The following is a 26,825-nucleotide window of genomic DNA, read 5'->3' on the forward strand; positions in this document are numbered from 1 at the left end:
ACAATTTAAATCTAAAATTGTTTCCCTCTTTATCCTCCATCATGACAGTGAGTAGCTGCTACGGACAGGAAACGAGATAACAATTTAAATTCCTGAATTGGAAAGTCACGGTCATTTATCACACTGGGCAAATTTGTCCATGGGCAGTTACCCATGGCAACCAATCAAATTGCTGCATTCATTGTTCTACTTGAAGTTGGCTTTAAAAAGCTTTTCACTGATTGGCTGCTATGGGTAACTGCCCATGGGCAAATCTGCCCAGTGTTGATAAATGAGCCCCGTCACACCTGACCAATTTCAGATCATCTTAAAAGACAACTGCCTAAATCATACTAACATTTATTTGTATGACATCATTTTAATATAAATGGAGTTCTTATATTATGGATCAACATAAGGCGCTTAAATACTTTCCCATCTTTCTGCCCAGTGTCAGTAATCAAGTAATGCCTTTGTGTTGAAGTCATTTCTCCAAATTCCTTTTAGACTACAGTAGTGCTGACCTCCCCAAGCTATTAAGCAACTTCTTGTCATAAACCAAATAGCTAGGAGCCGCACACAAAATGACCAAGGTGCCATGTATACTCATTTCTGATGAACTTCCATATCTCCCACTGTAGAGATAAGTAAGACTTATTTTAGTTTATGCAATATCCCCTTGTTTACATGTAGTTCTTGGATATAGTTTCTACACTTCATTACTTATATAAAAGGAGGAAATGTCAATATTTTGCTTGACATGTTTAGCAACATAAATCAATCAATTGATTTCTACTTGGTACAGTATTCTCACCCTGAGTTTTTACCCGAGTGGTATAGAATGTGTATAAAGCAAAACCTGATTATTGTGACTATAGGAAAAATTGGATGGATTGTAGAATTTTGGTGGGTGCCTTGTTGCATTTTCCTAACTCTGTTAAAGTAAGAATGTGTGCAAGAACAGAGCAGAGCGTGTATATAGCTCACCTGGGAGTCTTGCTTTTGATAGGCTTGTGCAGCTCTTCATGGTTGTTAAAGAAGAGTTAAAGCAGACCTAAACCTAGAGTATTTAAATGATTTGTACACCTTTAGGAGAAAATATCAAGTCTCTAAAGTGCTCATTTAAGTAGGTAATAAGGCGTTTCTCCAGGGAATGTGACTGTAGTGACTTTCATTATTGTGTTATTTTATTTTAATACAAAGTTTAAACAGCCGCCTCTAACATGGAGGTGGTTAGATCTTAAAATCTATGGTGCAAACATAGAATCAAAGATGGTTACTTGCACATTCATTTCGCCTAGTGTAAAGGCCAAAGGCCTATAGATTTGGCTGTTGGGACTAGTAGAAAGCTAGTAGGACAGGCAAAACTGGATCTAGCAGAAAATTCATTTGTTAAACTACACATGGGACAGACAAGGCAGGTAACAGGTATGAAAGGCAAGGCACGGTTTTCCTTCCTCTGCCTTTTTTCCAGTACCAGCAGTATCCTTTGTGTTGTGTCTACCCTGTCTGCAAAGTACAAGGCAAGATAATGAAGCAAACTTTATGGTCATAGTCCAGACACAGACCAATGCAGACAAAGTTCAGCAACAAGGCACAATTCTAAATCAGGGATCCAGCAGTATTGCAGAATAGGTTAACAATAACCTACAACCAGGAAAGGGCACTGTTGACTTTCTTGACATTCATGTCACTTGTGGCAGAGATGTCCTCTTCACAACTCAATGCTGACTTGACTCTTCTTAGCCCCCACCAGTGACAACCTCTATTCACCGAGACATTAGCACCTGTTCTGGAGGAGAGGTTTCACACTAGGTTCCAGGTTTTCACTAGGTGAAAAAAAATTAAGATGCTTTCTTTACAAAACAACTCACTAAAAATTTTAATTGGGCAACATTTTATACTTTTATACATATACAAAAATTGGTTGTCAAGTAGTTTACTAAGAATTTTTGGGTCACAAACAGAAAAATATATTTGAAAAGGAGAAAAAGGAGACAGCACCATCAGTAGGGCTTCATATTTAAGAAAAAAAAAGACACACCAATGATCCAGGAGAAGGACATATTTTGGAGAATTTCGGTGTAATGTCAGCCAAAGATCTTACTATATGTATTTCTTCAAGTAACCTTTTATTTTCTACTGCTGTTACTGTATAACAACTTACAGCAATAGGCTTGATGTTGTATGGTGTGTAAAATGCAATTTTCAGCTACAAATTGCCATGCATTTTCACACAATGCAGTATCCCCCCCCCCACCACCACAATCCCAGTGTAAGTGTCAGGGTGCAAAGTTGGGTCCAGTCCACCTAAATCATGTTATTCATATCTGTGAATAACGCCCAATTTTTAGGTAATATTTGTAGGTTGTGGATGTCTTACAGGGGAAAACTATTCATCAGAGCATGGTGGGTATGCAAATTGGCACTGATTGTAACTATGTGAAAGCCTTAGAAGCATGTTTTCTAAAGTACAGGTACAGAATCCTGTTATCCAGAAAGATGGCCATATCAGACACATGACACAGTCATTTTAAAAGTGTGTCAGAATCAACCAAATTCAAAGGAACCCTGACAAAAAGGGCATCAACAACGTCTGTACGTGGGTTGTGTTGGTGCAGGAATCTCCACCATGGATATGGTTTCACAATAGATATAATTGACAGCAATAAACTGACAAATGTACAAAAGAATAGCACATTGTGTTGGTGGCACAGAGAATCTAATAAGTTGTCACCAGCAAGATGCAGAACCTTGGATCCATAACGGCCAGCATGAGAAAGTCACCACAACCACAAAATATTAAAAGAAATGTTTAGGCTATGCAGTCAGAAAAAGAAATGCTGGTGTCCCCTGTGCAGGGATGTGTGCATCAGATTGTGTCATGGCCCAAAGGCCAGAATTTAAGGCCATTCTGCAAGCAGATTGAAGCCTAGACATCATGTTGGCTTTGTTACTATACAATCCTATTGTATCTTCATGCATGACTTGATTATTGACATCTGATTGACTCTGATCTCACTTCTGCATCACCCCCTGATACCTTACATGGATTTTTCTGATTACTTGGTTTGACCTTCTCTGAATCCTGACTATGCTGATTTCTGCCTGCCCTGACCGTATGCCTGTCTGACCTTCCATTGTTCACTTTGGTGAGTTCTGAAATACTTGACTACTATCTGCAGTTTCTCATACCTCTCACATCACAGAACTGACCTGCTCCCCAGCAGCCGCTATTTGTATTACAGCCAAATCCATTAAAGAACATGTCACAGTAGAGAGCTGACTGCTGTATGCCCATCTTACTGAACCTACTCTTCTTCCCTTTTGTCTTTCCTAAGTCTTTAAAATGCTATTAAACCTTACTTATTGACATATAGTTCCCTATGTTATCTGTTACTTGATTGATCTCCATCTCTTCATCAATAAACTATCATTCTTTCCTATTCTCTTGCACCATCCACTTACCCCTAACCCTACTAACCAATAAAGTAAAATACACAATATTTTATCTATACCTATTGTTAAATAGCAATCAAAGCCCCACCACTATTTGCTGAGAAGGATTTCCCTATAGCACAGCTCTGCTCTCCTTATCACCTTTAGGCTGAGGGCACACGTGTTCTCTCCACTTCTCTCCACCTAATGAATATTACTGAGGCAGAGAGAAGTGGTTGTGCTAAAATCAGCACTATATTTAAACGAACGGCTTCCACTTGTGTGCAGTTACACAGAGCCGAGTGGAGCACAGATTGGCTTCATTCGCATTTTCAGGCCGATCTCCACTCTGCTCTGTGTATCTGAACACAGGCAGATACTGTTATTTTAAATGTGGATACAGTTAGTGCTGATTTCAGCGCTTACACTTCTCTCCGCCTCATTAAAGGGGTGGTTCGCCTTTATATTAACTTTTAATATGTTACAGAATTGCTAACTCCAAGCAAACTTTTATTTGGTCTTGTTTTTTTATAGTTTTGTGATTATTTGTGATTGTTTGCCTTTTTCTGCTGACATCTTCCAGCATCTGAATGTGGGTCACTGACCTCATCTAAAAACAAATGCTCTTACTCATTGTACTATTCAGGCCTCTCCTATTCATATCCCAATCTCTTATTCAAATAAATGCATGGTTGCTAGGGTAAACAGATAGCTGAAACTGGAGAGCTGCTGAATAAAAGGCTACAGTAAATAACTCACAAACCACAAATAACTCAAAAATAAGAAATAATGGCAAATTATCTCAGAATATCACTCATACTAAAAGTTAGAGGTGCACAACCCATTTAGTATTCATTAGGAGGAGAAAAGTGTAGCAACCACTTATGTGCCCTCAGCTTTACCATCTGGGTACCACACTACTATGGGTCTTCCTCATACAAACACTGACACTAGAGTTTATTCATTAGAACTTTGTATCCCGGGAAGGGGGTTGGGTCATTTCTCAGAGTAAGTGGTAGTTATTGGGCTCCTTAAAAGCAGCCTTTAGTAAGGTATCCACCAAAAAGTTCAGTGTGCTTTGCTTGTCCCATAATTAAATTAGTGCCAATAAATTAACTGAAGCTGTATAAAGGCCTTCCCATTGTATTTTCTTGCTTTATAAGAGCTTTCAATATAAAACCTTGGGTAGAATTTATGAGTATGTGTTTATTAAATGATGATAAAAAAAGATTTGTTTTTGTTGTATTTACATGTTGTTCAGGACTTCAATACTGTTTTATCTCTTTTTTATTATTATTATTATTATTATTATTATTATTAATAATAATAATAAAAGGAACAACAATATAAACATCAAACCCTAATGTGGACTATGCAAATAAAGTTTTTGAAGCTGCTTGTTAATGATTTGCTGAGATGCTGGACCATGGCTCAACTGGAACTGGTAAGCATCATATAGAATCAACCTCCTATCTATATAGAATCAACAGTTGCTATTTGTATTATATCAATATGACAACAACCATGTGAACATCTCCAATGCCTTTAAACTATTGTAACAACTGGCATACATGAATTGCACTTTATTTGACTAATAAAGATTATGACATTAAAAAAGAAGCTGCTGTGCTCATACCCCCCTTACGAATACAAAAACTTCTCACCACTTTTTTAACGGTCAAATCCACTAAATTTGCAATTGCATTAAAGGAAAAGGAAATGCTTAATTATTAGGGGTGCTAATTTTTAGGGATACCCCCCAAGAGATTATAATAGCTAACTTCAGACTCCATCCTATTTCTTGTCCCAGAGATCCCTGTTGTTGCCTGTGTACCTGCAAATTAAAGCATCGAAGTTTCGATTTTACTATAATGTGCCCAGCTCATGATCACCAATCTTATGCAAATAACCACCCTGCATATTGGTATTACCCTATATGAAACATTTATGAGAAACTGAAATTTAAATTCAAGGCTACATTATTTTATACAATATCAATATACATTAGGGATTATTTACGACTGCAAGTGAAATGTGCAAAACACAATTTGAAATGCAGTTGCCATGCTTTTTACCCTCAATGCAGCATTTCTCCCAAGATTCCTATATAATTGCCAGAGGGGAGATGAGCCTGACACATTGGTGTCCAATGCATCAAAATTCATACTGGTGTGCTTGTGCTTGCATGTGAATTGGACGCAAGCTGGTTTATCTCCTTCTTACAACTGTGCTTGTATTCATAAATCACCATTATTGTAGTAAAGACTTGAGATGACAGTACAGGTATGGGACCAGTAATCAAGAATGCTTGGGACATGGGGTTTTCTGGATAAAGGATTATTCCATAATTTGGATCTTCATACATTCATATGAGTCTACTAGAATATAATTGAAACAGTAGGCTAATAGGCTGGCTTTGCCTCCAAAAAGGATTAATTATATATTAGTTTGGATCAAGTACAAGGTAATGTTTTAATATAGTACCATAGTAAGTTAGGTTTAAAAAAGACACATCCATCAAGTTCAACCTTTTAAGTCTAGACTTAAAATTCCTTCCTGACTCCAAGATCAGACCAGTCCCTGGATCAACTTGTACTATGAGCTATCTTCCATAACCCTGTATTCCCTCACTTTCTAAACACCATCCAACCCCTTCTTAAAGCTATCTAATGTATCAGCCTGTACCACTGATTCAGGGGGAGACTTCCAGAGATCTTCTCAGCTCTCACTGTAAAAAACCCTTTCCGAATATTTAGATGGAACCTCCTTTCTTCTAATTGGAATGGGTGACCTCTTGTCAGCTGGAAAAACCTACTGGTAAATAAAGCATTAGAGAGATTATTATATGATCCCCTTATATATTTATACATAGTCATCATATCACCCCTTAAGCGCCTCTTCTCCAGTGTGAACATCCCCAACTTGGCCAGTCTTTCCTCATAGCTAAGATTTTCAATACCTTTTACCAGCTTAGTTGCCCTTCTCTGTACCCTCTCTAAGGGCTATTCCACACGGGGAGATAGCCACGCGTTTGCGGTCGCGGCGTCAAAGCGCCGCGCCAGTCGCGGCGACCGGCGCAGGCGACAGTTTTGTATGGGCGCCTATGTAAAAACGCCTGTGCTAACCACACGAGGCGATGCGCTTTTCAACAGTCACCTGAAAATGCCTCGCCAGGCTTTTTCAGGCGACTGTTGAAAAGCGCATCGCCTCGTGTGGTTAGCACAGGCGTTTTTACATAGGCGCCCATACAAAACTGTCGCCTGCGCCGGTCGCGGCGACTGGCGCGGCGCTTTGTCGCCGCGACCGCAAACGCGTGGCTATCTCCCCGTGTGGACTAGCCCTAATACAATAATGTCCTGTTTGAGTGATGGAGACCAAAACTGTATTCTAGATGGGGTCTTACCAGCACTGTGTACAATGGAAGTTTTATTATTATTATTATTATTATTATTATTATTATATATTTATTATTACAGATAAAAAGGAACTCATTTTTAACAATCTGGATTATTTGGATAAATTGAGTCTATGGGAGATAACTTTTCCATTTTTTTTAGCTCTCTGGATAACGGGTTTTTAGATAACAGATCACATACCTGTAGGATACGTTCAATTGCTATATACCTGATAATTATAGCTATTTAAATAAATCTGGAAGTGTCTTGTTATTGTAAATGAAGCAATTCCCTAAACAGCCAATCAATAGATATTTTGTGTTGTGAAAACCCTTAATACAGAGGTCTGCAGGGTATAAAACAAAGGCCTCATTACGTTGTTACATTAGCTATGCTCAGATATACAGAAGGATTGGCCGTGCTTATCAGTATCTTATTCTGTGGATAAACTATTACAGTATAAGGAAGAATTACTGGCTGGATCAGGAAGAATAATCATATTATTCATGGGACAACATTTTTCTCTCTTTTACACATTGTGGCTTTCCAATAGGTTTAAACGATTCATCCCTTAAATCTATGCCAAGGCCATCACTATTTTAAAGAAACTCTGATTCATAATGTAATTAAAGTGCTCCTTAAATAACTTCAATAATCTTGTAGCCCGTGAAAATTAAAAAAAGGTCCAATTTTCAAACTGTGCAAATTCAACACTAACAAATTATATTGTTTGTATGAGCTCAGTGGAAATCAAAATATAGTCTCACTACAAATGATAAAAGAGACACTTATTGGACTACAACATAGGATACTCCCATTGTGGAAGTCTTGTTTTGAAGATTTCTGGATGTGGACTTTCACTTTGGGTACCCATATTCCTAAATGGTTTAAAGAAGACTTATGATATAACATGTTTATTCTGTAATACTTATATATCATGGATTCTAAAGTTTACATTTTTTTATTCCATTAAAAAGTCTTCATTATACTAACAGAGTGAGTGTATTTTGAAAATAAGATATAAGCTTTTTCTTCTAGCATGTATGTTTCTTATATGTCTATTTTATATTCACAGTTATGTTTTTATTGAGACGTATAGAGCTTGGTTACACAGGTATTGGACCTGTTATCCAGAATGCTCGGGACCTGGGACTTTCTGGATAACGGATCTTTCCGTTATTTGGATCTTCATCAAGTCTATAAGAAAATCATGTAAACATTAAATAAATAGTAATGGGAGAATTTGTCCAGTTTAGCTTCGCCGCGAATTTTGCAAATTTCCGTGAAATACACAAAATAATTGCGAAACACCAATTTTGACGCCGTCGCCCATTAAAGTCAATGGGTGTCTGTTAATTGTCGCCGGCTAAAAAAACTTTGACCCCAGCAAATTTTCGCGCCAAATTCGCAAATTTATTCGTCGGTGGCAAAACAAAACACAAATTCGCCCATCACTATAAATAAACCAGATGGGTTGGTTTAGCTTCCAATAAGGATTAATTATATCTTAGTTTGGATCAAGTAAAAGGTACTGTTTTATTATTACAGAGAAAAAGGAAATCATTTTTAAAAATTCTGATTATTTGGATAAAATGGAGTCTGAGAGACGACTTTCTGTAATTCAGAGTTTTCTAGGTAACGTATTTCCAGATAACAGATCCCATACTTGTATATATAAATAAATAAATATATATATATTCAGGTATGAGATCCGTTATCCGGAAAGCTCTGAATTTTGGAAAGGCCGTCTCTCATAGACTCCATTTTATCCAAATAATCAGAATTTTTAAAAATGATTTAAATTTCCTCTGTAATAATAAAACAGTATCTTTTACTTGTTCCAAACTAAGATATAATTAATCCTTATTGGAAGCAAAACCAGCCTATTGGGTGTATTTAATGTTTACATGATTTTCTAGTAGACTTAAAGTATGAAGATCCAAATTACTGAAAGATCCATTGTCCGGAAATCCACAGGTCCTGAGCATTCTGGAAAACAGGTCCTGTACCTGTACTGATGTAACATCATGATAGTATGCTTATGCTCTCAAGAGTTTGTGAAATATAAAAGAAATATGAAATAACATTAGGGGGCAGATTTATCAAAGATCAAATTTCAAAGTTATCTGAATTTTTTTCAACTATAATAAATTAGAATGTACTCACAAATCGAATGGTAGGTTATTTGTGAAAAAACTATAATATTTGATTTAATATTTGAATCTAATAATGAATCTAATTCAAATTGAGTTATCCTCTGAAAAAACCTAGAATGTCATGAAGGTAATTAACATCTTCAAATGGTTTAATGGACCTCTGCCACTGACTTCTGAACTCGACAGGTTTTAGATGGCGAATAGTCGAACTGTATCCAGGGTTGAGGTGTGATAAATATCACATTCCAATTCAAATTCGAGTTGATGGCTTTAAATTTGAATTTGTGAGTTTTAAGCAAATAAAATTGAAAATTTGAATTTACCATTCAAACCTTAGTAAATCTGCCCCTAGTTGTTCCTTTTACATTTACTCCAATTTGATCCTTACGCTATTTGTCTAATGGGGCAATGAGTTCTAACATTTAAATTATTTCTTCCATCCAAAAGTCTTCATTATAATAATAGAGCGAGTTTATTTTGGATATAAGATATGGTTGGCAAGTTTCTTCTTATGATTCTTGCACGTATATATCTCTTAAATGTCTGTTTTATATTCACACGATTGGTTGAATTTCGAATTTATGGGAGTTTTTGAAAACTCACATGAATTCGAAATTCGACCTTTAATAAATGTGCCACTAGTTGTTCCTTTAACATTGACTCCAATCCAATCCTTGCATCATTGGACTGAAGGAATAATCCAAAACAATGTGCTAAACATTATCCCTTCTTGAGCACAGAGCAGGGGTCCCCCAACCTTTTTTTACCTGTGAGCAGCATTCAGATATAAATAGAGTTGGAGAGTATCACAAGCATGAAAAAGTATTCTTGGGAGGTGCAAAATCAGTGCTGTGATTGGCCGTTTGGTAGCCCTTATGTGGACTGGTTTTTATGTACCTAAAACTCACCTCCAAGCCTGGAAGAAAAAAAAAATAAGCACCTGTTTTGAGGCCACTGGGAACAACATTTAAGGGGTTGGTGAGCATGTTGCTCTGGAGCTACTGGTTGGGGATCACTGACATACAGTATTAGTATTTAACCCCCTTTACATTTATTTTTACTGTATTTTACCATAATTTGGAATAGTATCCCTTTCTTGCCATGTTGTAGTTTAATAGTTATTTGGAACAAGTATTAAAGGTATTTTTTCTTTAGAATTCTTATATAACCTATAAAAATGTATTTTGTTTCAGGATTCTAATCTCATGGACAACCAGACATCAACAGCAATCTTCCGGATTTTAGCGTTTTCCAGCTGTCCGGGAAGTTACTCAATTCTTTCCCTTGTGTTTTTCATTATCTATTTAACTGGCATAATGGGGAACATAATCATAATTACAGTCATATTTGTGGATTCTAATTTACATACCCCTATGTACTTCTTTCTCTGTAACCTTTCCTGCGCGGATATTCTATTTACCACAATCACTCTCCCTAAGCTGATGGACATTTTACTTTTTGGGAATAATTCAATGTCAGCCATGCAATGTTACAGTCAGATGTACTTATATATATGTGTAGCTAGTACAGAAGATACATTATTGTCCTTCATGGCATATGACCGATACGTTGCTATCTGTAAACCTTTACATTATGCCCATATTATGAATAAAAAGAAATATGTTCTGCTTATAGTTGCCACATGGATAACCGGATTCTTAAATTCATTCTTTATGACTTTGTTGGCTTCCCAGTTGACCTTATGTAAAGCAGGGGATTTATACAACTTCTTCTGTGATGTGAAAGCTGTGCTAAAAGTATCTTGCAGCACTATTACATTCCGCATTATAATCTATGTGGAAACACTGCTTTTTGGATTTTGCCCATTTCTGCTCAGTATTATCTCTTACATCAAGATAATAAGGATCATCCTGTCCATTAAGTCCTCAAATGGCAGAAGAAAAGCCTTCTCCACCTGTTCTTCCCATCTTACTGTACTTGCGATTTTCTATGGAACTGCAATGTGCATGTACATGAGACCTCCTTCTGAACATAGTGAAGATTTAGATCAAGGTTTTTCAGTGCTGTATGCAGCCGTGACCCCCATGTTGAACCCCCTTATATACAGTCTACGAAATAATGAGGTAAAGACAGCATTCTTCAGAATTGATGGGATTAGAAAACGTACTTTTATAATATAATGCATTTGTGTTACACTTGACATGCATCTGTGTACAGTGAATTTATAGTTACACAGTAATTGCAATAAAACAGTCATTTATAGTGATGAGAGAATTTATTTTCGCCAGAAATTCAGCATTTCGCCATTTGTGTATTTTTTCGAGAAACTGAAAAAAATCACAGCTGAGACATAAAAAGTCACCATGAGAAAACGCCCATTGACTTTTATGCATTTGGACAAGAAAGTAACCATAAGAAAAAACGTCCATTGACTTATGCATTTGGAAAAAATTTGCCATAAGAAAAAAAACGCCATGGACTAATGCATTGACAACAAAGTCGCACAGACAAAAAAAGTTGCCTTAAGAAAAAACTCCCATTGACTGTAAAAATTGCTGCATATGTAAAAAATGTTGTGCGTAAAAAACATGTTTCGCGATTTTTTGCCGCTTTGCAAATTTTTTGCTGTTTTGCGACTTTTTCGGCAAAGCGAAATGGAACAGATTCACTCATCACTAGTCACACGTCTTGCTGATCCAGAAGCAAGTGGGAAAAACTCCTCTGAAACTGTCTCCAGTTCCTTAGATTGGTGTTCCAAATTTATGGTAATGTTAGGGGAGGAACCTTAACCTGTCTTTACCAATTCTGACCCCTCCTAACGGAGTCAAGTGATATTAGAGGTGTAGGAACAGGCAGGGGGTTAGGCAGAAGGTCACACAGGTCATAGGGAGGTTCAGAAACGTGTGGATAAATAGAGGTGGTCTTAAATAATTTCTTGAAGCAGCCATCAAAGGGACACATCCCCACTCTCATTTTTCTGTTTGTTAATTTCAAGGATTTGCAGGTGGAATGCTTGCCAAAGGGTTAGGGTTATATTCCCTAAATGAAAAACCATATGAGTGCTTATGTCGCTCACTAGTATGGCACGGGGTCTTATGAGACTTACCCATCTGACACATCTACAAAAGGTGGCTGGCATGGCAGGTAGCCCATTTATGTTGGCTGGCAGGGCTGGTCTTATCAACTGCATGGCCCAATTGGGACAAGATTGGCCGGGGACCCCTAGACAGTGTATCGTTGGCTACATGGCAGACTGCTCAAATTGCTCTTATTGCAGCACTCCTTTCATAAGTCTACTGTTATGTTTTGATAGCCGAGGCTGCGTAGGGTCTAACAGTGCTTTATTAGCAGGTTCATGTAGTCAATTAACCCATGTATTTCAGCAGGGTGACTTCAGCCCACGTGTGGCACTAGCCTTAGGAAGGACAGATTTTATCACACACGGCTGTTGCAATAAACGTGGGTTACTTTTTGCCATTTCATCAGTTATATTGTCACATGAACAGTATCTATTGAATCAAAGGGATTTGCTCAAACTTTATAGAGATCTGAATGTGAATTGCGCAAGGCTCTAAGTGATGTGCCAGGGCTTCTTTATTAGGACCCATTCTATTCTATTTCCTAATAACTTGGAGGAGACCAGTGGCATTTGCCAGCCTCCCCTATTACTGCTAGGGTTCCCAGGTTTGGATGTTAGGCCCTGAGAGTGTCAGCAGAAGATGGTTTTGGCAGGGGAGGCCATGAAAAGGAAAATAGGCAGCAAATTTTTTGGCCACGCCCTTTGGACTCCACCCCCTTTCCCTTGTGCTTTCACTGAAATTCAGAAAAATCAAACCATAGCAGTGGGGACAAAATTTGCTAAAATTCTGGCACTGCAGGAAGGGGGTATTAACACCACAGGGCTGATTCACTAAGGGCCGAATATCGAGGGTTAATTACCCCTCGATATTCGACTGGGAATTGAAATCCTTCGACTTCGAATATTGAAGTCGAAGGATTTAGCGCAGATAGTACGATCGAACGATCAAAGGATTATTCCTTCGATCGAACGATAAAATCCTTTGAATCGAATGATTCGAAGGATTTAAATCCAACGATCGAAGGAATATCCTTCGATCAAAAAAAGTTAGGCAAGCCTATGGGGACCTTCCCCATAGGCTAACATTGACTTCGGTAGCTTTTAGATGCTGAACTAGGCGGTCGAAGTTTTTTTTAAAGAGACAGTACTTCGACTATCGAATGGTCGAATAGTCGAATGATTTTTACTTCGAATCCTTCGATTCAAAGTCGTAGTCGAAGGTCGAAGTAGCCCATTCGATGGTCGAAGTAGCCCAAAAAAAACTTCGAAATTCGAAGTTTTTCTACTTCGAATCCTTCACTCGAAGTTAGTGAATCGGCCCCCACATGTACAATCTTAACTGAGAGCTGAGAATGCTGAAGATATGTAACAAATAAATGTAGCTTCACTCAAACAGGCAGTTTATTTAGTTTTAGACTGGGTAAGACAATGAATAAGAAAGGCATGTAACTGAAAAAACATTTGAAACCAAAACATTAAGATTTATAAAATAGTTGCCTAGAATATACAGTTCCTATAACTTATGAAAGTTTATTTAAAGGTGAACTTCCCCTTTAATTCAATTGTCATGTAATTGCTAACATAATATTTTATATAAACACGTGAATATATGACAATTTGCCGCTACTTCTTTATAGTCTCTGTCCCTGAATTATTAGCTAAAGTTGTTTTTTGCGGTAATATGTTTTGATCTGAAAGTGAAAGTTTATCCTGCAATGAGAAAGAGATCTAAACCCATCTTGTAAGTACAGTCTTGTCCTTCCCCAACTATTCTAATTAGACTCCTTTGAAAGTCCCTGCTTCCCTGTCCCTGAAAATGAAAAACAGAGCTGACTAGTGCTAAATAAAGGATACATAACTCTTCTGCATGTCTACACCTAGTTCTGGCCCTTCTGCATTGCAAGTGCATCTGTGTACAAGTGAGTGGAAGTGGGAGCGAACTGGGGCAGGGGTGCCTCCATTATTCTGACTGTAAGGAAAATATGTTTTTTTGACACAATGGGGCAGATTTATATATGGTCGAATATCGAGGGTTAATTAGCCCTCGATATTCGACTGCCGAATGTAAATCCTTCGACTTCGAATATCGAAGTCGAAGGATTTACCGCAACTAGTTCGATCAAACGAAAAATCGGAAAAAAATCGATAATCGTTTGACTTGAAGGATTTTAATCCATCGATCGAACGGACCTTCCCCATAGGCTAACATTGAGGTTCGGTAGGTTTTAAGTGGCGAAGTAGGGGGTCGAAGTTTTTTTCAAAGAGACAGTACTTCGACTATAGAATGGTCAAATATTCGAACGATTTTTAGTTTGAATCGTTTGATTCGAAGTCGGTGTCGAAGGTCGAAGTAGCCAAAAAAAAAAAAGATTCGAAATCCGAAGTTTTTTTTATTCTATTCCTTCACTTGAACTAAGTAAATGGGCCCCAATTTGTTTGACTGCTTTGAGCAGTCTGCTCTGTGCGGTGTTAGAGCTCAGCAGTAGCACTGAGGTCTTACACTTCTCTGCTCTGTCTCATTAAAGAGTGGTGGGAAATTAATCATTTTGTTAACTGGACAATCATTTATTTATATAGCAGCATTTATTTATATAGTTATGCAGCATTTTACATTAATTTATAACAAACAGGGGGCTTAAGTTAACAAAGAGGAGTTACAGAATAATATAAATGATCAGAGTGTTAGTGGAGTGCAGCAGGTGTCACTGGCCCTTTGTTTTTTATGTGTTTATTATTGACCTGGAGGTGGGCCTTATAAGTTGCATGGACCGAACTATAAGTTCCATGCAGGATGCTGCCACTTTTCAGAACAATTTGACTAATTAGAAAACTGGGCAGCAAACTGTCAAATAAGGTTTAATGTTGATAAGTACAAGGTTAGGCATTTGGGGAAATTACCACTGTAGACTATTACAGTTCTACCTTCTGTTGGCTAAAATTGGCCATACACTGCAAGGTCACCAAATCAGTGGATTTGCACATTTCTGAAGTCGCCGGAAATTTCCACTTGAGGCAACTTCGGGAAACAAAACGATCCTTGCCTTGAACTGGTAAAACTGATGAGTTTGCTTTAGAAACACTACTATAGTTTATATAAACAAGCTTCTGTGTAGGCATGGGGGCAGCCATTCAAGCACAGGATACACAGTAGATAACAGATAAGTACTACTATAGTTTATATAAACAAGCTGCTGTGTAGCCATGGGGGCAGCCATTCAATCACAGGATACACAGTAGATAACAGATAAACTCTGAATAATCCCATTGTATACTATAAAGTGTATCTGACCTGCTGTGTATCCTGTGCCTTTTCTCCCTTTTCAGCTTTGAATGGCTGCCCCCATGGCTACACAGCAGCTTGTTTATATACATTATACTATAGTAGAGAAACAAACACACTAGTTGTACCAGTGCAGAACAACTTTACATTGGATATTCACTACGTTTTATGGTTTAACTGTTCCTTGAAGTCTCAATACTTAAAGGGGTTGTTCACCTTTAGTATGATTTAGGGAGTGATATTCTGAGAAAAATTGCATTTGACCTTCATTTTTTATTTGCAGTTTTTGAGTTATTTAGCTTTATTCAGCTGCTCTCCAGTCTGCAATTTCAGCAATCTGGTTGCTAGAATGCAAAAACATTTGTGGTCAGGGCCCCCCCATTAAAAATATTGATGTCTAGAAACCCATATGGGCCCCCCTAAAACGGATTATGAAAAAAAACTCGGCTCCCCCCCAGAACATTATAACAACATTGGCCCCCTTTAAATGGATTATGAAAGTTTAAAAAAAAAAAAGTTTAAAAAAAAATTGGTGCCCAGGGCACCACCACACAACAGGGACCACAAAGGGTTACCTTTAGGGGGGCCCTGCCATATTACACTTACTTCATTAGTGTGGCCCACCTGCTGTCAGTGAGCTGCCAACTACAGAAGGGAGGAGGGGAGCACAGGTGGCTGCATCTTCTTCCAGTGACAGCATTTTCTTCCCTTATTGGTCAAAGAATTTCGAGTCCTGGTAAAGCTGCATGGTGATTGGATGAGCTGGAGGAGAACTTCAAACCTCAGCTATCTAATCCCTGAGCAGCTCAACTGGGACTTAAACTCAGTGACCAATAAGGGGAAGTAATGGACAGAAGATACCTCCCCCTGTGCTCCAGCCCTGCCTTCCTGAAGTTGGCAGCTCTCAGAAAGCAGGGGGCCCGGCTAATCAAGTAAGTGTGGTGTGGCCGGGCCCCCCTTACCCTCGGGGCCCCCTACAACTCTCCCCCCTGTCCCCCCCCCCTGATGGCAGCCCTCAATGTGTAGCCTTACAGAACATTTGTTTTTTAGTTGGGGTCAGTGACCCCCATTGGAAAACTGGAAAAGAGTCAGAAGAAGGCAAATTGTAAAAAAAAAAGATACAAAAAATATCTATTGTTATCTATCATTTATCTAAGAAAGAGAGAAATACTAAAAGTGACAGGCTCCATAAATGTATATTCTATACATAACATCAGATTTAGTAATAAAAGAAATGAGACTGGGTATTTGCAGTTGCTCAGAGCAGATTTATTTGGCAGTTGCATATGTTAGCAGACTTACTATCATGAACAATAAGCAGAGCATTTGCCATTTACTAGAATAGAAAGAACCTTCCTACAGTAATTATCACAACAATTCTCCCTAAAAAAGCCACCATGATTAAAGCACTAACCCAAGACGGTAATATAAGAAAAGTTGCAAAATTAGTCCCAGGTCTAGTAAACACGGCAACCAAAGTAGCATCTGCTTAAAACCAGACATCTGCTTGGTTGCTATGTGTTACAAGACCTGCTGTAAATCTTGTGTTAATGTAATAACTTCACTTTTCTTTTACAAAAGTTTTCTGCCTTATATATGTGTTTAAAGACTGACAATGTAAAACTCTAGGTAAAGGTAACAGGAAGGCATTGTGTGCAGTTAGAATATGACTGTACCCTTTTTCATCATTTTTTTCAGGATGTTTCAAAATGTCATTAAGCACAATTATTTTGGAATATCTCAATATTTCCTAAAGAATTTTTGAGTTGCACCTGAAGATCAGTAATTCCAATCTCATTAACTGTTGTGTTTAAGTTATCATTTTCCCTAAGCCCCGCCCCTGATTTGATTGGTTTGCCATTATTATCTACACAGCAATAAGCATTCCACACGTAGCTGGGAATATTCACACTGTCAGTATTCATCCTCTTGATCCAGTTATTGCCCGGCACAATACCAGTAACCACATACATAGTGGTGCAGCCGTCAGCATAGCCAATCATTTTAATCTCATATTTGTTCCAGATGTCTGTGTTCAATTTAGTTGTCATTGGCACCACGTTGGTTAAGGTGAATGTTGCGTGCTGCTCTTTGTCCCCTGCATGATGCCCATTGGGATTCACATGGCCTCTTTCATAGCCAGAGCCTTTATAGTCATCATCAATAGCTTGACTTGTTGAAATAAGGTAAGAGGAGCGATTTTTCACCTTTTTTTCAGAAATGCCATGCTCTTTGTTGTACTTGCTTATTTTTTTCACGGTGTCTAATTCACGTAGCATTGTGCCTTCAACCCCCCTATAAACCAGCTGAAAGTAAAAACAAAGTATAAATGGGGTTTATTCAGTAAGCAATATACCTGTACAGGACATTTCAGTTCAACATACATGATATTTAAGAGGATAAAAATACTTTTCCATTGCACTTCTTCACCACACTTTACTGGACTTCAGTTTGTACCTGCAATTCGAGTTGGGGGCATTAAGCATAGTTTTTCTAGCAGTGATTACTCCTGTGCTTTATACTTTATGTTTGGTTTCATTGCAATATAAGGACACAACAGGGACATAATATATGTATTTAAAGGGAAAATATACCTTCCTTTTTGACATGAGGGCTTACATGTATAAACACAATCTGAACTGACAAAAATATATATAAATTTATTTTTCTACACAAAGATACTCGACTCCATATATTGAAAGGAAACCACAAGAAGTACCACGTATGTGGCCAGTGGTTTGTGTGTAAATAGAGTGAATTGTGTGAGCCAGGAGAAAGAAATTTTAGTTTTCTTTTTAGGATTTCTTAATGGTACTTGCCTAATATTTGAAAGGAAAGTACAACTCCTGAAGCAATTTCCCAACATTACTTAGACATGCAATGCCATGTAATCCCACCCTGACCATAGTTATAGATTATGGAACTTGAAGTCTCTTTTTTCCAGAGAATCAGCGCACCATCGTCATTCAAAAAAAATAAAAAAAGGAACTGTAGAGAACACCTTCTTAAAAATAAAACCACTGTTTATTGAATTGTTACAACCCAAGTGGCTGTGGTGGAGGAAAAACCTAAAGGGTTTTGGGAACACAACTTGATCATAGCTTTCCTGAAACACTTCAGTCTTTTCTAGTAGGAGCAGGGGGTGAGTCCAAATAGATTGTAATATTTATTGTTTGCTCATTTTTCACCACCCACTTTGGAAAAAAAGGGGATTCAAGTCCCAGTATTCAACACTTCACAATGGAACAAAGGAGAGGTGGCGCTGTTGGGATATTGCCTTAGGGGTTATGGTTTCCTTTCAAACAGTAGGTTGTGCCATTGGATAATCCTAAATAGACCAGTTCCATGGAAAGCACTTTTAGTAGCTTATTGCATACAATGGCTATGGGTGAAGACACACATAGCTATTAGTAGCAGCTACTTGTCATGGCTACAAAATAGACAATTGGTTTAACCAAGACACTACGTGTGTTTAGCAGAGGCAATTCTCAGTATTGTCATTGGCAGGGTATTTTTTGTAGCCACATCAAGAAGCTGCTATTAAGAGCTCAGTGTGTCTTTACCCTTAAAGGAGAAGGAAACCCCCAGGGCGCTAAACCCCTCCCCCCTCCCCTGTGCTGCCCCCCCTCCCTCCTCCCCCCTGGCCTACCTGTCCCCCTGGGCAAATGCCCCTAACTTTTTACTCACCCCTCTGCGCAGGTCCTGTCCACGGAGTACGCAGTCGCCATCTTCTCCCACGCGCGTCTTCTTCCTGCTCTGATCGGCGTTTTCTGGCGCATGCGCAGTAGGAACAGGTACAGGTACGGCTCTACTGCGCATGCGCCGAATGTCACGAAGTGAAATCGGAAAACTTCGTGACATTCGGCGCATGCGCAGTAGAGCCGTACCGGTACCTGTTCCTACTGCGCATGCGCCAGAAAACGCCGATCAGAGCAGGAAGAAGACGCGCGTGGGAGAAGATGGCGACTGCGTACTCCGTGGACAGGACCTGCGCAGAGGGGTGAGTAAAAAGTTAGGGGCATTTGCCCAGGGGGACAGGTAGGCCAGGGGGTAGGAGGGAAGGGGGGCAGCACAGGGGAGGGGGGGAGGGGTTTAGCGCCCTGGGGGTTTCCTTCTCCTTTAATGTCCTTTATATATTTATAATTGGTAAGTGCAGAAATCCCTTTGTCTGTATGTAGAGACCCTGAAGGGTTAGGTGTTTGCTCAGGCAGCTTCCCCTAAATGTGGACACCTGGGTCTATTGTAATTCAGTCTAATTCATGGTTTGCCCAGTAGAGGGCAGGAAATAGCACCATGTGCTTAGGGTCTTTCCTGGGACCTCACCAGGATACAGGTCCAGGGTTCTAGTTGTGTTAACCCATAGATGAGGTTAGCTAGTGATAGCTAGTTATGTTATAGGGAAAGATAGGCTTAGGGAATGTATTGAGCAGCCTTTTGCTCCAACAAGGAGAAACAGACTAGATACGACCCTGTGGTGTGTATGAGTTGAGGACCAGGTAGGTGCCAAGGTATAAGACCACTGACTGAGGATCAAAGAGAACAGTGCACTGTTCTCAGGGAGGAGTTTGTTCGCAGGAGTGTGGTAACCTATACGATTTGCCTATCTTACCTCTAGGAAGAATTAGTTAATAATGGTATTTGTACTGCCTCAAATAAGTGACTGCCAATTCCATATCTTGAATTGTTATTGTTTGTATTGTTGAACTGTTATTTGCTGCAAGAAACAACTCTGTGAACTGGATACTTTAATGCAAAGAGGAGCATATAAGGTACTGGGAGTTGTTCGGCTACAATTGGGTCAGTGGTACAAAACAAGCAGCCTAGTCCTGTTCACACACTATATACACCCTTGAGGTGTGCTTGCTTTAGCAGTGTAAATTGCATGGAAATATTAAGGAAGAATGTAAAAATATCTATTAACTGAAAGATACACATATCTTACCTGAGGTTCTACATTGAAAAATCCTGGTCTATTATTTGCTGACTTAGATGTAGATCTCTTGTCCAAGATGTAGGCAGAATAGAGGGGAATGCGCCTCCCTCTGTCATAAAGAGAAGCAAAGTGAACGTTGTTCCCATATTGCTGACAGATATAAGCTGGAGAGGTCAGTTCATTTTCCTTTATCCCATCAGGTAAATCTGAGGCATTAAAATGGTGAGGGAGAGCAATGTGATTAAAGCCTTGAGGGAGTTGCCCTTTATAGAAAGGATCCTTGCAGTTACTGAAGTTATCAGAGAGGAGAGGTTCAACCTTATGGACTATGGCAATGAACAGCCAACACAGACTCAGCATCATCTTCATGTTCACTAAAGGGGAACCAAAACACAGAGACACTATTAGCCTGTGTGTTAAATACAGTAGAAAGAAGACGGTTATATATACTGAGTTATTAGTGGGTGGTACAGAAAGTTCTCCAATACAAATAGTGCATCTTCACTGTAACATTAAAAGGAACAGCAATGAAAACAAAAAAAAAAACAAACCACAACCAATCTAAAACATTTACAAAAGATATAACAAAAGTACAAGTGAACAGTTACAAAAATGGTGATATAAAGCATAAACCTAGGGTTGCCAGGTCACTTTTTGTTTTTTTTACCAGACTATAAATTAATTATCTTACTTCTCTCATTCAGCACATAATTGTAATGGAAATGGAAGTCACTCACATCCAAGATGGCGACGGCGTCCAAGATGGCGACTCCCTGCCTCTCCATGTGGATCCTGCTGGTCGCAGCGCTATGACGCCAGTGTCTTCCCGCCTGCCGATTGGTCGCCGGCGTCGGAATGGTGCGTCGGCGTCTAAACGCCAGCGTCAGGACGCCAGCATCATGACGCCATTGCGCTCAAACTTTGGCGCCAATCCTGGCCTATATAAAGCCTTCTGGATATTGCAGACATTGCCCAAGTATAGATTTAACTTCGTGTATTCCTGGGTGTGTTATTACTGTTTGATTCCTGTGTACCAACCTTGCCTGTTATTTAAGATTGACCCTTCGCTGCCTGGATTGAACTATTGCCTGGACTTTTGACTACTCTCTTGCCTCACCCTTCTGATACCGCGAACTTTGGTTCAACTATCTGCCTTGGTCCGCACTCCAACTGTGCCTTCGGGCCCTTACAATAATATTGAACCTCTGTGAAGTGTAACCATAAAAATAATCTAGGTCATGCAGTACTGAGCAGGCATTTGGTATGGGTCCTGTTATCAGGACGCTCAGGATATGGGATTATCTATTTCAAGATAAGGGGCCTTTAATTTAGATCGTCATGCTTTAAGTCTACTAGAAAATCATGTAAACATTAAATAAACCAAACAGGCTGGTTTTGCTTCCAATAAGGATTAATTATATATCTTAGTTTGGATCAAGTATAATGTAGTGCTTTATTATTACAGAGAAGAAAAAAAAACACCTCCAAACACCTGCCCAGACCCAGGGGCGCTCCACCAATGAGGCGAGTTGAGACACTCGCCTCAGGCGGCAGCGCCCCCCTGGTTACCAGGGGCGGCAAAAATGCCGCTCCTGGTAACTAAGAGCCGAATTTCCGGTTTTCAACCCGGAAATTCGGCTCTTCTAGTGCAGAGAGCGCAATTGCGCTCTCTGCACTAGCGTCGTGCAGCGCCCCGACCCCCTCCTGCGCAGAAAATGTGAGCGCCGTGAGGAGGGGTCGGGGCGGCAACGGAAGGTCGCCTCAGGCGGCATAAATGCGCGGATCGGCGCTGCCCAGACCCCATCTATATCATATTCTTCGCCTCATTCCCTCTCATTAGCAGTTTCAATAGAACCAGGCAGCACTACTTCCATTCAGGGCAATCCTGGCCCCTCCACCGCCTGAGGCAGCTACGTGTTGCTGCCGCCATCCCCTCCCCGGCACGCACACCTTTTTGGGCTGGGGGGGGGGTCCACAAGGGCGGCGGAGTGGGCCAGGACGCTAGCGCAGAGAGAATTTCTGCTTTGAAATCCGGCTCTTAAAGTACCAGGAGCGACATTTTTGCAGTCCCTGGTACCTAGTGGGGCTTTGCCGCCTGAAGCGAGTTACTCAACTCACCTCATTGGCGGAGCGCCCCTGCTTCCATTTTGCTTGTAGATGCACCTAGGACTCGGCTTTCGGGAAGTCCAGTGTTCTTAGCTGGCGGCTGTTCTGCTGCAAATGTACCCACTGGTTTTGGAAGTTCTGGAAAATCCTGATCCAATGATATTTTAAATACTCCTGATTCCCATTTTCCCTTCTGTCGAACTGTGAAGTGCTGCTGCTTAGACTTCCTTTTCTCCTGTTGAAGTACCTGGCTCTCATTTAAAGCCATATTCTGCCAGTTAATCTGCTTTTTGTATCTGGGAAGTAACAGCTTTAAAAACTCAGCTTCACTTTCAGAGGTGACTGGGCTGCTGGTAGTACTTGACTGGTTGGGCTGAAATTCAGCTTTTTCTAAGACTGTTCTTTTCTTTACTTGCCCAGATCCAAATTTTATCTTTTCAAATCTTTTTTTTTTTAATCTGGGCTTCTGGATAATGGATCCCATACCTGTACTATACTAGTTCACATATAATAGGTAGTAGCAGCTCTATAATTTTGGTTCGAATTAACCAGAAATTAGGCTGATCTACTGTATTATGATAAACTATAACTCCAGGTTCAGGCTTCTGGTAATTAAAGGGTTGTATTTATCCATGCGAGCAATTTACTATAGCATGCAACAGAAGCGCATTGGTGCTCACCACAAGTTGCTAAGGAGCGTGTAAAGATGCAAGGGAATTGCTTCAGTTCAGTATAAATTGCAACTTCCCCATGGCATGCCATCAAACTACCTTTATTACACAATGGCCATTGTCACCCCACTCTGTGGGGGTGCTTTATCAAGGTTCGAATTATTGTCCTCAATCGAAACGTATATGTCAATCGAAAACTTATATGTATGATATTTAAAGGCAATTAAGAATATAATTCTTATAAGGGGCATACCTCTGCTGGTATCATACTGAAATTTAAACCTGCTCGTTTTCCTGCCATTTGTGTGATCAGCTGTTAATCGTACACTCCTGCAACCAGACCAAGATTGCGGCATGTGCACAGTAGATCATACTCATAGGAGGCAGTGTATGCGTATTTTAACTATTCATGAGTGTGCTTTCAAACTGAAAGGAGCACTCATCCCAATTGTTTTGATACTTCCGCTTTCAGTTTGTGGGCGCCATCTTTATTGTGTCACTGAGAAGAACATGGCAGTGGCAATATGGAAAGAGAAATTGAATATTGATCTTAAATTGTCTCCTGAATCTGCATTACTAGATTTTTGGGCATTGTCTTGTGAAGGCGGTACTCCAAAGATTAAGAATTTGAATAATTCTAAGAATTTTGTTCATTTGGTCATTGCCGCTACTCGTAAAAACCATCTTTTTATATTGGAGCCAAGACACTTCCCCAGATTTAAAGGTCATCTTGTCCTATCTTAAATCTCTCTGCATTGATGAAGCAATAGGTTTTAGGTATGGTAATTTAGGTCTTAGAAAATTTTCTTAAACTCTGGTCTCCCCTTTTTAAAATTCTGAAGTCTGAAAAATTCAAAAAGCCTGAATGTAAAACCGCAGCATCTAAATGCTGCCGAAGTTCATGTAGAAGTCAATGGGAGCAGTCTATGGCTAATTTAAAGCATTTCTACAATGGGAGTTTTTACATTTTTTCAAACCATTGAAAATAAAAAATAGTAAATATTTGAAGTATTCTATTTTTTAATGGGTTTCTCAATCAAATTTTTTTTGTATTAGTATTTTTCATATAAATAAGTAGGGATGAGCTAAATATTTCACTGAAAAAAATACACCCATAGACTAATCGTTACTAAAAAAATGTTGGTTCCATGCATTTTGCAAATTTTTTGATGTTTCATGAATTTTTGGTGAAGCAAAATAGGTCAGATCCACCCATCACTATAAATAAGGAAACATTTTTTAAATAATAATTTGAATGAAGAAAAAAACCTCTAACATTAGACAAATTCAAGCTAGAAAAGCAGGAAAACTAACATACTGCCCTTTATTTTGTACATATTTTGTACAGCTCTGTGTTTTTGGATCAGGTTTTATTTTTCCAGGGACACCTTTCTGTCTAACACACAGGGGCAGATTCACTAAGGGTCGAATTTCGAAGTTAATAATACTTCGAAATTCGACCCTCGAATTGAAATCCTTCGACTTTGAATATCGAAGTCGAAGGATTTAGCGCTAATCCTGCGATCGAACGATCGAAGGATTTTTCGTTCGATCGAACGATTAAATCCTTCGAATCGAACGATTCGAAGGATTTTAATCCAACGATCGAACGAAAATCCTTCGATCAAAAAAAGGTTAGCAAGCCTATGGGGACCTTCCCCATAGGCTAACATTGACTTCGGTAGCTTTTAGCTGCCGAAGTAGGGGGTCGAAGTTTTTTTTTAAAGGGCAAGTACTTCGACTATCGAATGGTCGAATAGTCGAACGATTTTTCGTTCGAATCGTTCGAATCGAAGTCGAAGGTCGTAGTCGAAGGTCGAAGTAGCCCATTCGATGGTCGAAGTACCCAAAAAATACTTCGAAATTCGAAGTATTTTTCATTCGAATCCTTCACTCGAGCTTAGTGAATCGGCCCCACAGTGTGGGAAGGGAGAGGTGAGGAAAGCGATGGAAGTTACTGGGGCGGGGGATTAAGTTCTTATTTAATGGTTTTATTTTTTTTTAAACTGATGGGAATATGTAAGCAAGCTATTTAGCTACAGGGCAGACAGTTGCACCATGCAGATCTTGATAAGATAAAGTTTTCACAAACGAGTTGTGCAACACTTTTTTAAAGAAGAAACTCGAGATTAACATGATAACTAACACTCAGTGTTGCTTTATGAAGGACAGATTTTATCACACACGACGGTTGCAATAAATGTGGGTTACTTCTCGCCAGTTTACAAGTTCATCAGTCACGTGACTATTTTCTGTAGAATCTAAGGGATTTGAAAAAACTATTTATATGTGAATAAAGAACTGTCTAATGAATTGGGTTGTAAGGGGATTGTACATATTGTGACCCATTTTATTTACTAATAACTTGGATTTGGTTGGTTGCTTTGTGCTCAGCAAACTTCACAATTGTTCATGTCACTCCAATACTTTCCAAAACCTGTGCTCTTTTACAATCCCCCCCACATGTCTCTCATTAAAGGCCCAGTAACATCAAAAAAATTTTTACAAAAATTAGTTAGAATACAACAAAAAAACCCACCAAGACAAATTAAATTTTAAAATAGCAAAGCATTTATTAAGAAATAACTTACCAAAACTCCACTTCCTGTCCTCTACAGAAAAGGCGACCATCCATACTGCAGCGCTCGATTTCTTCTCCCTGGCTATTCACTGACAGTGTGTCCTCTGCCCCGATCTCCTTCTCCAGCTCTCGGTGCCGATACCTCTTCCTGCGCTGCCAGTACATTATCCGTCCTTCGCTACAGTCAGTTAGCGGTGCCTGTTCTACTTCTGTTTGCTGTTAGAGGAGGAGTTGATGCTTGTGGTTCTCATACTGGTTCTGCTGGCACAAGTTTCCATTCTTATTCTGTAGGATGGGACTGATGGAGCTGACTGAGGGCACATTGGCCGTCGCACACTCCATCAGCCTGCAGCCGGTCCCTGATCTTCACGCGAATATCCCCAGGTCCCTGTGTTTGTCTGTATGTGTATCAGCTCGATGTACGACCCCGCAGTGCTCCTGCCGACCCCGCCGCCTTGTATGGGTCTTTGGTGGAGGATCAGCGCGGGAAGCGGGGCATCAGCAGGTCCCCATCCTCTTCTTCCTCTGCCCGCCGTTCGTCCAAGTCTTTTTCCTCTTTTCATTTCCACTTCTGGTAATACATGCACATGTGGGCTAATCTCAGTGTTACGAATTAAGTCCCAAACCCAGAACTAGCGCCAAGGTTTCGGTCGTGGCTCACTCTTCCGCCTATAACATCCACCTTTCATTTTGGGAGGAGCCCTCTGCTACTCAGGTGCTGCCAGGACTTAACATGAAAGGACCATGGATAGAGTTCTGGGCAGGCAAGGGAACCAAACATTTTAACTGGAATGGAGAACAAGGAACGTGGTCAAATGAAAAGTCAGGTTGGTACCAATCAATTGCAACGACGTCACAAGACACGCCGAAGAGAAAAAGGAAGATTATTTCATACTTACCGTGAACTTCCTTTCCTGGACGAACGAGAGAAAATGAGAGAGAGAAAATGAGAGAGAGAGAGAGAAGAGAGAAAATAGAGAGAGAGAGAGAGAGAGAGAGAGACCCCTGCACATGGCGAATTCAGCAAGCTGAAATACTTACTCTCCTACTCACCAAGAAGCATCCATCACATGTATGCCTAGTCTTAGTGCAAATTGCAAGGTACCTGTAAGAAACACTTGGTTGGAGTAAGAATCCAGAACAGACCCATTGTAGGTATGACCTGTTTAGAATATAACAAGTGCAGGGTATACAAAGTATCATGAGGCACCAGAGGCATATACCATAAACATCTACATATAAAATG

The 26,825-nt window shown here is 39.6% G+C and overlaps 2 protein-coding genes across 2 annotated transcripts; one reads left to right on the forward strand and one right to left on the reverse strand.

Annotated features, from left to right (window-relative positions):
• The first annotated feature begins 10,171 nt into the window (after positions 1-10,171).
• Positions 10,172-11,109, forward strand: LOC121401278 (olfactory receptor 1G1-like). Its single transcript, XM_041585625.1, has one exon. It carries the CDS (start codon positions 10,174-10,176, stop codon positions 11,107-11,109), a length of 936 nt encoding a protein of 311 aa, XP_041441559.1. The 5' UTR covers positions 10,172-10,173.
• A 5,424-nt stretch (positions 11,110-16,533) lies between these two features.
• On the reverse strand, positions 16,534-20,740 carry LOC108711646 (endonuclease domain-containing 1 protein). The gene is made up of 2 exons (XM_018253584.2): positions 20,231-20,740; positions 16,534-17,594 (listed from the first exon to the last, which is right to left on the reverse strand). The coding sequence occupies exons 1-2, from the start codon at positions 20,588-20,590 to the stop codon at positions 17,004-17,006; spliced, it is 951 nt and encodes a 316-aa protein (XP_018109073.1). The 5' UTR covers positions 20,591-20,740; the 3' UTR covers positions 16,534-17,003.
• Between the last annotated feature and the right edge of the window lie 6,085 nt (positions 20,741-26,825).

This window comes from Xenopus laevis, chromosome 3L, assembly GCF_017654675.1.
Source record: "Xenopus laevis strain J_2021 chromosome 3L, Xenopus_laevis_v10.1, whole genome shotgun sequence".
NCBI classification, from domain to species: domain Eukaryota; kingdom Metazoa; phylum Chordata; class Amphibia; order Anura; family Pipidae; genus Xenopus; species Xenopus laevis.